Here is a 14,839-nt window from a genome sequence, read left to right as displayed (position 1 = left end):
CGAGCGAACCGAGAAGCGAGAGAGAGAAGATCCTGGCCGCCGCATGGGCATCTCATCGGCGGCGCGGCTCTGGGATTAGCATGCGGTCAAAGCTAGTCGCCTGGGCCTCCTGCGCATAATCTTGGTTTTCCTATGTGGCTTCATCGACCGTGGCATCGCGAATTCCACGCCGTTGAGGAAGAAGCGCCGCCACCCGCCTTACATTGCTGACCGGATCGATCGACCCTGCATGAACCGGTGAGGTACCTCCACCTGATGCGCGGTGATCTTTGCGTCGTTTAGCCCGCGAAATTTTGGGGGAAATCGTCGGGGCGGGGATCACCGGCGAGCTCCGCGGCCATGGGTTCTGTCCGCCGCCGTGTGGGGTTTCATTGGGGTCCTCTGGGGGATGAAGACAGCCCCTGGATCGTTGGATCTGGGTCACTGATCAAATATGGACGAACGAGATCGGGTCAGGGGTGTTTTAGATCCGGGTCGTCGATCTGACCACGAACGTGTGTGATTAGATCGGGGTGTACCGTTTCGGGCATTTGATCGGGACCGTGTGATGTCAATCTAACGGCCCTGGGTGCATGATACCCCTTCGTCATGCCATCTTTACATAAGAGCCCTCGTAAAACTATCTAATAAACCCGCCGTCCTCGGCAGTAAAGAAACCCTTACAACCGAGGCCCTGGTATTTGCACATAGAACCCTGCATTCTTAGAAAATGTTGGGCGCGGTCAGGAAATTATAAAATGAATATAGAAAATATTTTAAGTATAAAAAAATGATTCCCTAAACTTCGAAAAATCATATCTCCTTTATTGTAACTCCGAATTGACCCGTTCCAGTTGCGTTAGCTTTGTAATAGAATTATCTACACCCTGGTAACCTTGTTTTATCATGAAACATGTTTGTAAATAATTAATTGTTTACCCTATGTTCATTGGATTAACTTCTTTAATTTAAAATTAAAGTGTATTTTCACTTCCTAGTTGTAATTCGACTAAAATATGTTTTCTAATCAAGTTATAACATGGATTAAAATTAAATTAATGGTTTCTTAGGAATATCCTTCTCACATGATTTATAATAATCAACTTAGAACCTAGTTTTCTTATTTAATCACATAAATCCTCTATAAAATCATAACTCCTTAACCGTAATTCCGACCTTAGTAGTTCTCGATCTCGTGATCTCGTAGCAACATGTAGATTATTATTACACAGTTTATTCTTATGTTTGGTGTAATGTTAATTTTGCCTATGCCATGTTTGTTTGTATTGATACGACTAGCGTGAGGACACGAGTCATCTGAAGATCATCCTGGTACCTGGAATCTCAAGTCCCAGGCAAGTTGTGCCCTTGATCACTTCTTTTTACCCACTCATGTTCTAATTAATCATAATGATCTGCATAGGTTAATTTGATGGGACCCAATAGGTTACCCTAGTTTGTCTATCTTTATACCTTGTTTACCACTGAACTTTTTGGGTAGTACTTGCTAGTGCTTTATGTGGTTTTGGGTATGAAGATACATTATTCATGATCACACTTTTATTATCTGTTTATTATCACTGTTCATGATAAGATCATTATGTTAATTGGAACATGGAGAACCACCCGGGAAAACAGTGCTACCACAAGGGTTTAATGGGACGCCCTTGGCCGATTAATTAGGAAAGCTAGTGGAAGACTACCTTACCCGAAAGGGGCAAGGGCAGTAGGGGAGTGGTCAGTGTAGGGAGGCCCTCGGGAGGATTTTGCTGTGATGGCGGTCCTGCAAGGGATTCCTGGGAAGGCCCTCGGGAGGATTTTGCTGTGATGGCGGTCCTGCAAGGGATTCCTGGGGAGGCCCTCGGGAGGATTTTGCTGTGATGGCGGTCCTGCAAGGGATTCCTGCATTGGAGCTTCCTATAAACTGTAGCGGGTTTTCTGAAGCTAGTGGAACTTTGTAAAGGCCTCGTAGTGTTACCCTGCCTCGCCTCCTCGGTAGAGGTGTATGGGAAGTCGCGATCCCTTGGCAGATGGGTAACATGACTTGTGGGTAAAGATGCGCAACCTCTGCAGAGTGTAAAACTGGTATACTAGCCGTGCTCACGGTCATGAGCGGCTCGGACACTCACATGATTAAATTATGGAACTTAAACTCAATTTGTCATATGCATTGCATCGCAGGTGAGTTTGTTACTTTTGTTCTACTATTTAATTGGGTTGGTATTTACTTATACTTAGTAATTGCTAATAAAATTTTGACCAACTTTAAAAGCAATGCTCAGCTCTAACCATCCTCTTTGGTAAGCCTTACACTTCACGTGAGCTCCCACCTTTGGCGAGTTCATGCACATTATTCCCCACAACTTGTTGAGCGATGAACGTATGTGAGCTCACTCTTGCTGTCTCACATACACCACAGGTCAAGACCAGGTACTGCAGGATGATGCTCATGGAAGATGCTGCGATGAGTTCGTGAGTGGTCTAGGTCGTCGTCTCCCAGTCAACTTTGGGTTGCTGGACCGTTGTCTCCTTATAATGTAATTATTTATTTTGTATAGAACTCCTGTTATATATAAAGATGTGACATTCGATCCTGTGCCACTTTACATCATATGTGTGAGACTTGGTCCCAGCATACCTGGTGTTTTTGTTAGCGCCCGGGTTTTGGACCCCTAAAATCCGGGTGTTACATTATAATCTTCACCATCAAAAAAACATAGGTGGTTTGCCTAATGGGACGGAAAGTAATGGAGTACGTTTGGAAATGCGAGGGTAGCGTAGGGGAATCTTACTATACTTCTTGCGATCTTGGCGCTTAGAAGTGACAGACGCGGCGTCGGATCCGGATGTAGAGGGTGAGGAAGAGTCGGTCTCGTAGTAGACCACTTTCTTCATTTTCTTCTTCTTCTCGCCACTCTTGTGCGATCGAATGCGTGAAGGGGATCCATCCTTCTTCTTGTTGGCGGACTCCCTCGATGGAGCCTTCCCGTGGCTTGTAGCGGACTTCTCACCGCCTATCACCATCTTCTTGGCGTGATCTCCCGACATCACTTCGAGCGGTTAAGCTCTAATGAAGAACCTGGCTTTGATACCAATTGAAAGTCGCCTAGAGGGGGGGTGAATAGGGCGAATCTGAAAATTATAAACTTAAGCACAACTACAAGCCGGGTTAGCGTTAGAAATATAAACGAGTCCGAGAGAGAGGGCGAAAAACAAATCGCAAGCAAATGATGAGTGAGACACAAGGATTTGTTTTACCGAGGTTCGGTTCTTGCAAACCTACTCCCCGTTGAGGTGGTCACAAAGACCGGGTCTCTTTCAACCCTTTCCCTCTCTCAAACGGTCACTTAGACCGAGTGAGCTTCTCTTCTCAATCAAACGGAACACAAAGTTCCCGCAAGGACCACCACACGATTGGTGTCTCTTGCCTCGGTTACAATTGAGTTGATCACAAGAAGAATGAGAAAAAAAAGAAGCAATCCAAGCGCAAGAGCTCAAATGAACACAAATGTCGCTCTCTCTAGTCACTATTTGATTTGGAGTGATTCCGGACTTGGGAGAGGATTTGATCTCTTTGGTTGTGTCTAGAATTGAATGCTATAGCTCTTGAAATGTATTGAAGGTGGAAAACTTGGATGCCATTGAATGTGGGGTGGTTGGGGTATTTATAGCCCCAACCACCAAAAGTGGTCGTTGGGAGGCTGTCTGTCGCATGGCGCACCGACAGTCCGATGCGCCACCGGACACTGTCCGGTGCGCCAGCCACGTCAGCCGGCCGTTGGGTTCTGACCGTTGGAGCTCTGATTGGTGGGGCCTCTGGGTTGTCCGGTGGTGCACCAGACAGGTCCTGTAGACTGTCCGGTGCGCCGTCTGTCGCTGGACAGGTCCTGTAGACTGTTCGGTGCGCCGTCTGTCGCTGCTCTGACTCTAGCACGTACTGTAGCGCATTGAATGCGTTTGCAGTCGATCGTTGGCGCGAAGTAGCCGTTGCTCCGCTGGCACACCGGACAGTCCGGTGTGACACCGGACACTGTCCGGTGCTTCACCGGACAGTCCGGTGAATTATAGCGGAGCGGCCTTTCATTTTCCCGAAGGTGACAAGTTCAGCTTCGAGTTCCCTGGTGCACCGGACACTGTCCGGTGATGCACCGGACAGTCCGGTGCGCCAGACCAGGGTGCCTTTTGGGATGTCTTTAGTTCTCTTTATTTGAACCCATTTTTGGTCTTTTTATTGGCTTGTTGTGAACCTTTGGCACCTGTAAAACTTATAGACTAGAGAAAACTAGTTAGTCCATTTATTTGTGTTGGGCAATTTAACCACCAAAATCAATTAGGAAAAGGTGTAAGGCTAATTCCCTTTCAGCCGTCCCGTCCCTAAGATAAGTAGATTGTCCAAAAAGAGGGAGACACCACATGCTCGGCTAATCTAGGATCATTGTACGTTTAGATACTGCAGTATTTAAAGAACCATACATGATTTCAGTATGAGTACATATTATATCTAGTGGGATTACCATTTCTAGAATTTGCCCTTTTTGTGTAGGCACGGTAAAAAACCAGCACAAGGTCCTCCACTATAACGTCTGCCTCGTCCTCCGGTACCGCCGCCGCCTCCTCCACTATAACGTCTGCCTCATCCTCCACTGCAGGGTCCTGCTGAGGCGAAAACATGCGAGGACGACGGGCGCTTATTCGGGATGCGAAACAATTGGCGAGAAAAATAGAGGGACTGTTGGATTGGTGAAAACGAGTTATTCTACTAATAAATTTGTTTTAGGATGTTTTAAGCATTCTCTTGAAGATGCTCTAAGTGATTTCATTTTGCTGAAGAAAATTAGTCTATTTTTTCGTGAATCCCAAACTGGCCCTTACAGCAAAATTTTAGCCGCACTGGGAGAATCCCCTCTCCGAAATTTTATCCAGTCACCCCATGTTTTGCTTGTCTTCGTCCCTCTGCTCGGTCGGTCTATTCCGATTTATGAAATTTCGGGTTCTACATAATAAGAACTGAACCTGAATAGACTCATAATTTCAGTTCGGTCTATTCAGTCCATCGAATAAACCCGAATAGTAAAAAGACTAATATCTTTTGTTAAAATATATACAATTAATAATTATTTAGAAGTATTATTATTACAACAAGTGACTAAAAAATAGCATACAGAGCTATATATTATGGTTAAGATGATATCATTATTTTTAACTAATAAATTCGTACATCATATAATAATACCATCATATATCAAGAGTTTTTCATATTTCGGGTTATTGGTCTTTTCGGGTTTTAAAGGTTAGAAACCGAACTCAAATCCATACAATCATATAGAAACCAAACACGAACCAAAAACTTAAATAGACTAATAATTCAGTCTAATCGAGTTCGGTTTTCTATTTTAAAATGGCAACCCTGTTCCACAATTCCACTTCCTTCCCAGTTCGGCAGTTCCCTCCCTCCCTCCTCGTCACCTAATCCGCCCCGTCGCCCCCGGAAGCTTCAAGAAGGTGGACGGTCGGAGGGACGGGCTACATGGGGGGCTGCTTCTGGTAGCTTCGGTCGCCCGCCGCGCCGCCGCCAGGTCAGTCAGCGCCGTCCCGTGCCTCGTCGGTCGCGTGGCACCCGCCCTTCTCTTACTCCTCCACCCCGTCGCTGTCGGCCCCCACCCGCATCGCCACCGCCGGCCCCGATCCGCCGCCGCCCTCCGCATCCCCGCCCCCACCCTCAGCCCCGTCGCCCTCCTCTTCCTTTTACTGTAGCAGCCTCCCTCCAAACCCTAGCTTCACTCCCGGTTCGCAAGCCCCGTTGCGGCGGCTGAGCCCTCTTCTGCAGCGCCGGCGCCGGGTCGTCGGGCCAGGGAGTTTGTCGACTCGACTGGCATTGCTGAACGAGGCAAATGCGCCTTCATCTCCTCAACGCCGCACACATGTTTGGTTTCGCCACTGATTTGGAGTAAGCGTGATTGTGTTATGTAAAGTGGATTCAGATCCAATCCAATGCGCGCAACATTCCATGCCACTGCCCACAGGAATCCAATTGTAAGTTTCGTCATACTAATTTTACGAAGCCCGTTAATCGCGATACCAGCAATCCAAAAAGCTCCCCAACCCCACCCTTCTTCTTCCTCCGCCATCGTTGCCTCCGTTCAAAAGATTTCAGAAACCCACACCCACCTAAACCCATGCAGTCCCTTGCGAAATCTCGGTCGCTCGAGTCTGTCCTTCCCCTCGCCGTCCACCTCCAGTCCATGGCGTACGTGAATGTGACGATGCGGTGGAAGAAGGACTCATCGTTTGATGCCATCCCTGAGATCTCCCACGCCCGCGACATCCGCCCGCTCGTCTCCCTCGCACACATCCTGTCCCCATCGCCCACCCCTGTATCTGCGGTCTCCAAGCTCGGCCCCTTGCTCGAGATCCCAGACCGCCGGGTCACCGCTTTCCTCCGCCGCTTCCCCGCCGCCTTCGTCGAGTCCGTGGGGCAGCACAACATCCCCTGGTTCCGTCTCTCCGATGCCGCCACCCGACTCCTGCGGGAGGAGCGGGCCGTCTTCGCCGCCCGCCGTGCCGATGTCTGTGCTCGCCTGCGCCGCATCGTCTTGATGACCCCGCGACGCCGCCTCCCGCTCCACATCGCGCAGGGCATGCTCTGGCATCTTGGCATTCCAGAGAACTACTTAAAGGACCTGGATTATGACATTGCACAGGATGGATTCAGGATTGTAATTTCAGGAGATGGTGACCATGAGAGGGAATTGGAGCTAATTGACGATGACAAGAATGAAGAAATGCCTTTGTCAGTTCTTCAGGTAAATGCTATGAGAAAGTTGGGGTCGGTGGAAGAGGTGCCTGTCCCGCTCTTCCCGTCCAAGGGTCTTCGGTTGAAGCAAAAGATTAAGGACTGGTTGGAAGGGTTCCAGAGGCTCCCTTATGTATCTCCATATGAGAATTTCAGCCACATCAATCCGGGTAGTGATGTTTCAGAGAAGCGGGCAGTCGGGGTGCTCCATGAGCTGCTTAGTCTGTTTGTGACATGCTCTGCTGAGAGGCGACGGTTACGCTGCCTGCGGCAGCACCTAGGGCTGCCACAGAAGTTTCATCTTGTGTTCGAGCGGCACCCTCATGTGTTCTACTTATTGTTAAAGGAGAAGACATGCTTTGTTGTCCTCAAAGAGGCCTACATAGCTGGAGAAGACACTGCAATTGAGGCGCACCCCATGTTGGAAGTGTTCAAGAAGTATGTTGAGTTGATGGAGCAGTCACGGGAAATCATAAGATGTCGACGGAGCGGGAAGCCTATTGAACTAGAGTCCAAGGCATGCGGGGATAGCTGAGAAGAAGGATGGGAATACATGTGCAAATATGACCTCTATAACAAGAATGTGGATATGTACTCTTGGTAGGAGCTAGTTTATTTCTCATTATTTGCAGAGAAATACATCAAGTGCTGAAACAGCTTGGTGACTATATTTAATCTGCATTCTTAATTTCCAGTTGTTCATTACTTGACTGTGTACTATTGATGTCTTAATCACACAATAGTTTCGTCAGAGATTTCTGATTTCCAGGTCTTCGACTTAACTTGTATCGATCAATTCTTAGTTCTTCTATTTTTATGTAAAATGGGGAGACGATTGGTCCTTACCAGGGAGATTATATTATGGGAGATAGAGAGTTCGGGGGTTGGGGAGGTTGGAGGACCGGACCCCTGAAAACAACAAAACGCGTTTTCAAAGTTTACATATTGCAGGAAAAGAAATTACACCAATTGCTTATATCGCTATCACAACCTTTGGTACGAGGCAGCCAAAGTCGAGCTTCATCAGAGCATCTCCACCGACCCCAACTTTCTCATAGCATTCACCTGGAGAACTGACAGAGGCATTTCTTCATTCTTGCCATCATCAATTAGCTCCAATTCCCTCCCATGGTCACCATCTCTTGAAATTACAATCATGAATCCATCCTGTGCAATGTCATGATCCAGGTCCTTTAAGTAGTTCTCCGGACTGCCAAGATGCCAGAGCATGCCCTGCGCGATGCGGAGCGGAGCGGGAGGCAGCGTCGCGGGGTCATCAAGATCGGTGGCACTGGGAGTGTGAGCAGCTGAGTGGGCGCGGCAACGGGGCCGGGAGAAGACGCGCGTGGCTAGGCGAGATGGAGCCGGCGCCTGCCTGGTGTCCTTTACGCCAAACAATAAAGAAAACGACTAAGTTTTATTGGGTTCAAACCAGCCCACTAACCCTCACGCTGGGCTTCATCATCCACCGTGGCCTGCTAGTGGTGGTTGAGTCCTCCGCTACCGTGACAGCCTGCGAGTTCGCCGTCCGCCCGTCCGCGTCCTGCCGACCTCATCCACGCCGGCGCCGCGCCCGCCTCCGCGCCCGCCTCCGCGGACCGCATATTCGTTGTGACGCCATCAGCTGCGCCGCGCGTCCTTAGGCCTGCCTCAGCCGCGTCGCCGCGCCCGCCTCAGGTTGCCCAGCCCCCACGCGCGCTGCGCCTGCCTCAGTCCCCACGCGCGCCCGCCGGCGGCCGGCCTCACGCCTCAGCCCTCAGGCGCTCAGGCTCAGCAGCGCCTGCGCCACGTGCCGATGCGCGCCCTCCTGGCCGCCGCCTCCCTGCTTCGTGGTGCCTGCAGCCTGCCTGTCTGGTGCTAGGTAAGTTGACTTGATAAACAAGCTGGTATTTGGTAGGATAGTTACTTAGTCGATGAAATATTAAAATTAATTATTTAGTATTTTGGTTTGGTCAATTATTTGCTGGGTTAGTTGATAAAATTATTTTTTATGGTTATAGAGATAGGATGGATAGATTTGTCATTAAGAATAAGGGGAAATATGTTTCTAAGACAACTGTTCTAAACAATTTGTGTCATATTAAACATCAATCAGATCATTTAGTTTTGTCTAATTGTTTTAACCTTGTCTTAATAGACCCTCTTTTGATCTGTTCCTGGATCTGCCACTGCTCCACGGCATTGTGCGAAGCCGCGTCGCCAGAGGGATCAAGAGGCCTGGCCTGGAGCCGTCAGCGTGGTGGCGCCTCCTCCACCCCACAGCACCCATGTCCTCCGCCTCGTGCCTCGTCCATCCCGCTCCAAGGTTCCGGGTTCGGCTACTGCCTCTCCCCTCCTCCGTCGCCGCGAGGCCGTTGCTTGGCTTCAGGCCTCGGTGTGGGGCTCCAGCGAAGGTACGTCTATCTGTTCACTCGATTGTAGCTGTTTGCGCAAGCTAAATCTTCATTCAACAGTACATAATTTGCTCTCTTTTGTTGCTTGGATTTGTTGAATTTTGCATTTCGCTGGTTAAATCTGGGCTTCAGACTTCCATTTTTGTTGCATGTGATGTCTGATTACAGGTTGGCGTTCGGAATTGGAGTGATCAGTGTATCCAGTTTGTTATATGAACTGCAATGTTGCTTATCAACTGACTATGCTATATGCTTAGTCGACCGTTACTCATGGTCTTCTTTTGGTCTTGGAATAATCCGGAGCGTCTTTTCTCTTTCCTTTGAGCTTATAGGGATGGGCATTGTGGCACGTCTCATGCTTCAGAAATGGTCAGGATGGGCCAACAACATCTGACGAAGGTGATGACTTCAAGTATGTTGCCCAATCACAGAGCTCTGGTGGTGCAGAGGTGAAAAAGGAAGAGGTGAGTAGCTTAAACGGGGATCAGGAGCAGAATTTGAAGGATGGCGATTGGTTCCTGCAACTGCAGAAGGCAAGTCTGATTTGCTTGAATTGTTTGTAATTTGTACTCCAGTAAATTTGGACATGGAATGTGCTACTTGGATGGGGGTGTTTGAGAAAAAAAGTGACGCGTCATTATTTAGGATACATTAAAGCTAAAACTACTGCATAACTGGATTGTCAACTTATATTTGCCTTGATTGTCTGATAATTTAATGTAAGAAACTGGAATGAAAACTATTGGTCATAATTATAAAACAGCTATAGAATATGTTACAACTTTTTTCATATGGCAATTTGCATGCTTTGTTAAATTTGTAACTATTAATCAGGACATATTACAAAATTGTATGTGTTTATATATTAGCACTGATAGCAGCATTTGGCCACCCAACACAAAAGTTGTTTGCTGTTCTAATCATTTAACTGACCAAACATCATACTTGTAATGGTAAATGAGAGTGTTATAGGGTTTTATGGAACTTAATTGAAAATACACTAAACTGACCTGGCAGATATATAACTTCAGTTATCTAACTTATGATGACTTATTGTAGACATTCACTATCCAGGTCTTATAGCACTTACAAAGAGATAAAAAATATGGACTAATATAAGCTTACTAGTATCTCTGTAGTGCCAATTGTATGCACAAATGCTTGGATGTTAAGGCATACTCCCTATGTCCCTTTTTAAGTGTTGCTATGGTATTCGTGTTAGTCAAACTTTCTTAAGCTTGACTAGGTTTATAGAAAATATTGGCAACATTTGTGTCTCCAAATAAGTTTATTGTGAAAATAGATTCAACTTTCTATCTAATGATACTAATTAAATATCATAATTCATAAATATTAATACTTTTTGTATATATTTTCGTCAAAGTTGAGTATGTTTGACTTCTTGGTAAGTGAGAAGTCTAGTTAAAAAGGATATGGGGAGTACAAAATATGAAGCCTGTGGTTCAGTCCCTGAAAATTACTTTGCTTGAAACAAAAAAAGTTCAATTTTGTAGAGGTAACAAGAGAATAGTTTAAAAAGACAGCTTTTATCCTATTGGTTGTCTATATGTGGCAACACAAGGAGAGATCGAGTCCGGAATGATGATATACGAGAGAGAGTAGGAGTGGCGTCAATTGAGGAGAAGCTTATGCAACATCGTTTGAGTCTCTAGCCTACCCCAACGTGCTTGGGACAAAAAGGCTTTGTTGTTGTTGTTGGTTGTCTACTTGTTAGTATCAACCATTAAAATACATGTAAGAAATCAATTTTCTTCTTAGCTATGTTTGGTTACATTTATCTGAGGTTTTAGGGAACATCTAGGATGATCACTTTAATGTTTAGGACAGAAGTAAGTACTGCTGGATATAAATTTGCATGACGAATTTGTGCATTATGCTACACTTTACTGCCAAGCTCTTTTAGTCTGGCATCTTGCATGTCTTTTCACCACTAAATCTAAATTGTACTAAAAGATCAAACATTAGATGGAATAAGTAATTTATCAGGCAACACATTCTTCATTATTGCATTGTTAATATACAATATTACCAATATGAATTTACTGCTCTACTATTTATTTTGCATCTTGGAGCAATAAATGTCTGTGTATTTTCATTGTCTAGTCAATGAGAATTCTCTATTTGTTTTTCAGATAAAAGAAAATTTACTAGGCAGGATAGTAAAATTTCAGACAGAACGCTGGATAGTACCTTGGACTGGACAAACCATTGCTCAGGTTAGTTCTCCCATCCATCTTCTGAGGTGAAGCTAATGCTCAGTTGCAGCGTCATATATGGCTGAATGACATATTTTCTATGTTACTTTTCCATCGATTGATGGCATACTGCTGAAATTTGGAAGATGCAATGTATTGGCAATGTGGATCCATAGTTTCTATTGTAGTCTTAAACCTATGGCTGCACATAAATCCACCCCGATCCACATGGAAGCCTGTTTGGATGCCCATGTATCCACCTCAATCCATGTGTGGAATGCAGTTTAAATTCCACATCAACCCACCCTGACACACATGGTTTGGGGTGGATACGTGGTCATCCAAACAAGGCCTTGGTTGGGAGGGATTGCAGTAGAAAATTAACTAATTGTTCTTCCCAATAACTCCCAACCCATGTGGATTAGGGTGCAGCTAAACGAGTCCTTACATAGCTAAGGATTTTGTAGGCTTTAGCAATTATTACACCATGTTTCTATTTGTATTTTATATTGTATACAGCGCACTTTGGGATTTTGCCCACCTGAACTTTGTGGGGACTAAAATGCTTTCCTATTTGTCACAGTTCAAATGAGAATTTCATACATTCGTCTCTGTTTAGTTATGGTATATCTTCTTCCTCGTATATATGCTAGTAAGATCTATACATATCTATACATATAATAGAAACGAGTGATGGATGTCATCATTGAGGCCTAGGTTCACATATGGGGAATCATTGATTGTTGATGTCTGACTTGAGTGGTAGTTAAATCAGAGGTGTTCATCAAATCTAATGATCGCTTAGGATCGTAACACTTCACACTTGAAATGTGCTATAAGAAGAAATGACACATTTGTAATTTATGAATGCAGGTGATGATTTTATGGATCGCCACATTTTGGTTTGTGGGTTCCTGGATAGTGCCATTGTTGGCTCATGCTGCTGGGTTTAGCAAGGAAACATTGACGCACAGAGGCCAGGCACTATACAGTCTCTTGACAGACATAACAGAGGGCCTTGCCGGGATCGCAATCCTTCACCAATGCCTTGGTAGATTCCGACCCCTTCCTCCAGGGTGGTTCGAGTTCAATCTGAAGGGCAAATGGCACTTGGACGTAGCATTTGGGTGCCTGCTATTCCCACTAGTTAATCTACTCTCACACATAAACATCAGCCTAGTTCCAGCGTCACCAGGTCCAGCTGTTGGGGTTTCCAGCGTAGAACAGTCCATCGTGGCCCGGGATCCAGTGGCAATGGCTTTGTATGCTGTGGTAGTCACGGTATGCGCGCCTATATGGGAAGAAATCGTGTTCCGAGGATTCCTTCTCCCGTCTCTAACACGGTACATGCCACTCCCATGGTCGATCCTAGCGAGCGCCGCTGCGTTCGCGCTCGCTCACTTCAACGCACAGAGGGTGATGCCGCTAGTGTTTCTTGGAGTGGTGATGGGAGGAGTCTTTGCAAGGTCGCGCAACCTGCTGGCGTCGATGGTGCTGCACAGCTTGTGGAATGGATTTGTGTTCTTGGATTTGATGAAGTGAGCAGCTGAGCTGGAGTTATTGTTTCGGTTCCAACCTTGGACATATCTGCTTGAGCCTCGTCTGAAAATGTTTTGGACAAGATTGGTTCTATTCTTTTTTCAGGATTAAAAGCAAGGCATCTAATGCAGCGGCGGAACAGAAGGAGTCGTGTAAGTCTGAAGCGAAGAGGGAACAGTTAGTGCAGGAAAATAGACCACAGAACAGAAGAAATGTTTATTTTTTTCAGAATTTTGTGTAGAATGATCAGTCACTGCAGTCTTAGGACCTGTGCCCAGCTTCCATAAGCATCTGCCACATTTTTGTAAATTGCATAGGCGGGAGAATATTTGTCTCGTCGTGTATAGAATCCCCCCCCCCCTTGGAAAGGAGATATATATGGTTTCCTGCCATTCAATGCCATGCTTTAGGGGTGGATATTTTAAAACCGAAAATCGAACCCGAATAGACCGAATTGTTGGTCTATTCGGGTTTTCGGGTTCAGTTCCTAAATGTGCTATATTTTGGAGTATGGGTTTGGGTTCGGTTCCTAACTTTTAAAACCCGAATAGATTGAATAACCTGAAATATAAAAAAGCTTTTAATATGTGATGATATTATTATATGATTTATGAACTTATTAGCCAAAAATAATGATATCATCTTAAGAATAGTATATATATCTATGTATGCTATTTTTCATAGTCACTTATATTAATAATAGTACTTCCAATTAATTAATCAGTGTATATATTTTAACAAAAGATACTAGCCTCTCTACTATTTGAGTCTATTCGGTGGACCGAATAGACCGAACCGGAATTATGAGTCTATTCGGGTTCGGTTCCTAAAATTATTTTGAAAATTTGGGTTCTCATTTTTCAGAAACCGAAATTTCAAAAACCCGAATAGGCCGAACCGAATTACCCTAAGGCCCCGTTTGTTTCGTTGGAATTGAATTCTATTTTAATAATTATAATTTAGACAAAACTAATTAAGTTTATATATTTATATATATAATATATTTGTATATTATACTAAATCATATGAGAGATATAGTTATATACTATATTTATGTTATAGCGAATCAAGTATAAGAGTGTGCTATAAGTTGTGCATTGGAAAAATAACATATAAATCTATAGAATCAATTTATATCTTTCACCCCATGATTCCATTAGTAAGATTCTAATTCCTCAAAATGAAAGAAAACAAATGGGACCTAATAGACCGAATGCCCAGCCCTACCATGCTTTGAACACCTGAATGGTTGTATGCTGGGATGTCTATGTTGTAAAATCAGAGTAAAAAAGTAATGCGTTTAGCCCGGATCATGTACTCTGTCTAGCGATGCAATTTGATCTGGGACATGTGTTTCGCCCGGATCATGAGATTATGGCCTGGAGATAAATCAATTTTCTAGTATGTGACATGATGTTAGTCACTCACACTAGTATTGCCTTGTTGGTAACATTTTGCAAACATCTGAAATGTGCATCAGGACTCATTAACTTGTCTGCTGCATGGCTTGTCAACAGTGCATTCTTATTGGCATTTATACTGACATGAATGAGTAAGAAACAGTTTTGGTGAAGTTTATTATTTCCTTACCTAGCAACTTTAGGCACAGGCATCTGATTCGACACAAGGAATGTTTTTTTTTCTAGAACACACGAGAGCTGCATATATATACATATCTAATATTTAACTTATTACAAGTCTAACTTATCACAAGTCTAGGAAACCAAATATATATTTTTGAAGTTATTGTAGGATCTACTAACTAATTGATATGAGTTGACAAAGTTTCTTTGCATATTTCACCTAATTTGTACTTTAGATATTCTCCCGTTGATAAAAAGATCTTGTTACTAAAAATTGCACTTTCTTTAACCTAAAGGTATCGATATTGGTTATATGTATTGAGTTGAATGCACCTA

At 44.7% G+C, this 14,839-nt stretch overlaps 2 protein-coding genes across 6 annotated transcripts; both read left to right on the top strand.

Annotated features, from left to right (window-relative positions):
* The first annotated feature begins 5,364 nt into the window (after positions 1 to 5,364).
* Positions 5,365 to 13,322, top strand: LOC100280096 (CAAX amino terminal protease family protein). Of its 5 annotated transcripts, none has more exons than XM_008674855.4 (5): positions 5,365 to 5,555; positions 8,910 to 9,165; positions 9,498 to 9,698; positions 11,319 to 11,402; positions 12,255 to 13,322. In XM_008674855.4, exons 2-5 carry the CDS (start codon positions 9,040 to 9,042, stop codon positions 12,921 to 12,923), a joined length of 1,080 nt encoding a protein of 359 aa, XP_008673077.1. In that variant the 5' UTR covers positions 5,365 to 5,555; positions 8,910 to 9,039; the 3' UTR covers positions 12,924 to 13,322. The 5 variants fall into 5 exon arrangements, with proteins under 5 accessions (XP_008673077.1, XP_035822208.1, XP_035822207.1 ...); XM_035966315.1 differs by having other exon boundaries at positions 5,404 to 5,555; positions 8,976 to 9,165; XM_035966314.1 differs by having other exon boundaries at positions 5,404 to 5,555; positions 8,964 to 9,165.
* LOC100274156 (uncharacterized) lies at positions 5,420 to 7,522 on the top strand. The gene has a single exon (NM_001148534.1). It carries the CDS (start codon positions 6,156 to 6,158, stop codon positions 7,305 to 7,307), a length of 1,152 nt encoding a protein of 383 aa, NP_001142006.1. The 5' UTR covers positions 5,420 to 6,155; the 3' UTR covers positions 7,308 to 7,522.
* Positions 13,323 to 14,839: the final 1,517 nt, after the last annotated feature.

This window comes from Zea mays, chromosome 1, assembly GCF_902167145.1.
Source record: "Zea mays cultivar B73 chromosome 1, Zm-B73-REFERENCE-NAM-5.0, whole genome shotgun sequence".
In the NCBI taxonomy this organism is placed as follows: domain Eukaryota; kingdom Viridiplantae; phylum Streptophyta; class Magnoliopsida; order Poales; family Poaceae; genus Zea; species Zea mays.
This window is presented reverse-complemented; position numbering and strand designations above follow the sequence as displayed.

Coding starts and splice junctions, on each gene's coding strand:
- LOC100274156 (NM_001148534.1), top strand. CDS start 6,156: ATGCAGTCCCTTGCGAAATCTCGGTCGCTCGAGTCTGTCCTTCCCCTC.
- LOC100280096 (XM_008674855.4), top strand. CDS start 9,040: ATGTCCTCCGCCTCGTGCCTCGTCCATCCCGCTCCAAGGTTCCGGGTT. Junction 9,166..9,497: donor GGTGTGGGGCTCCAGCGAAG/GTACGTCTATCT, acceptor TTGAGCTTATAG/GGATGGGCATTGTGGCACGT. Junction 11,403..12,254: donor CTGGACAAACCATTGCTCAG/GTTAGTTCTCCC, acceptor TTATGAATGCAG/GTGATGATTTTATGGATCGC.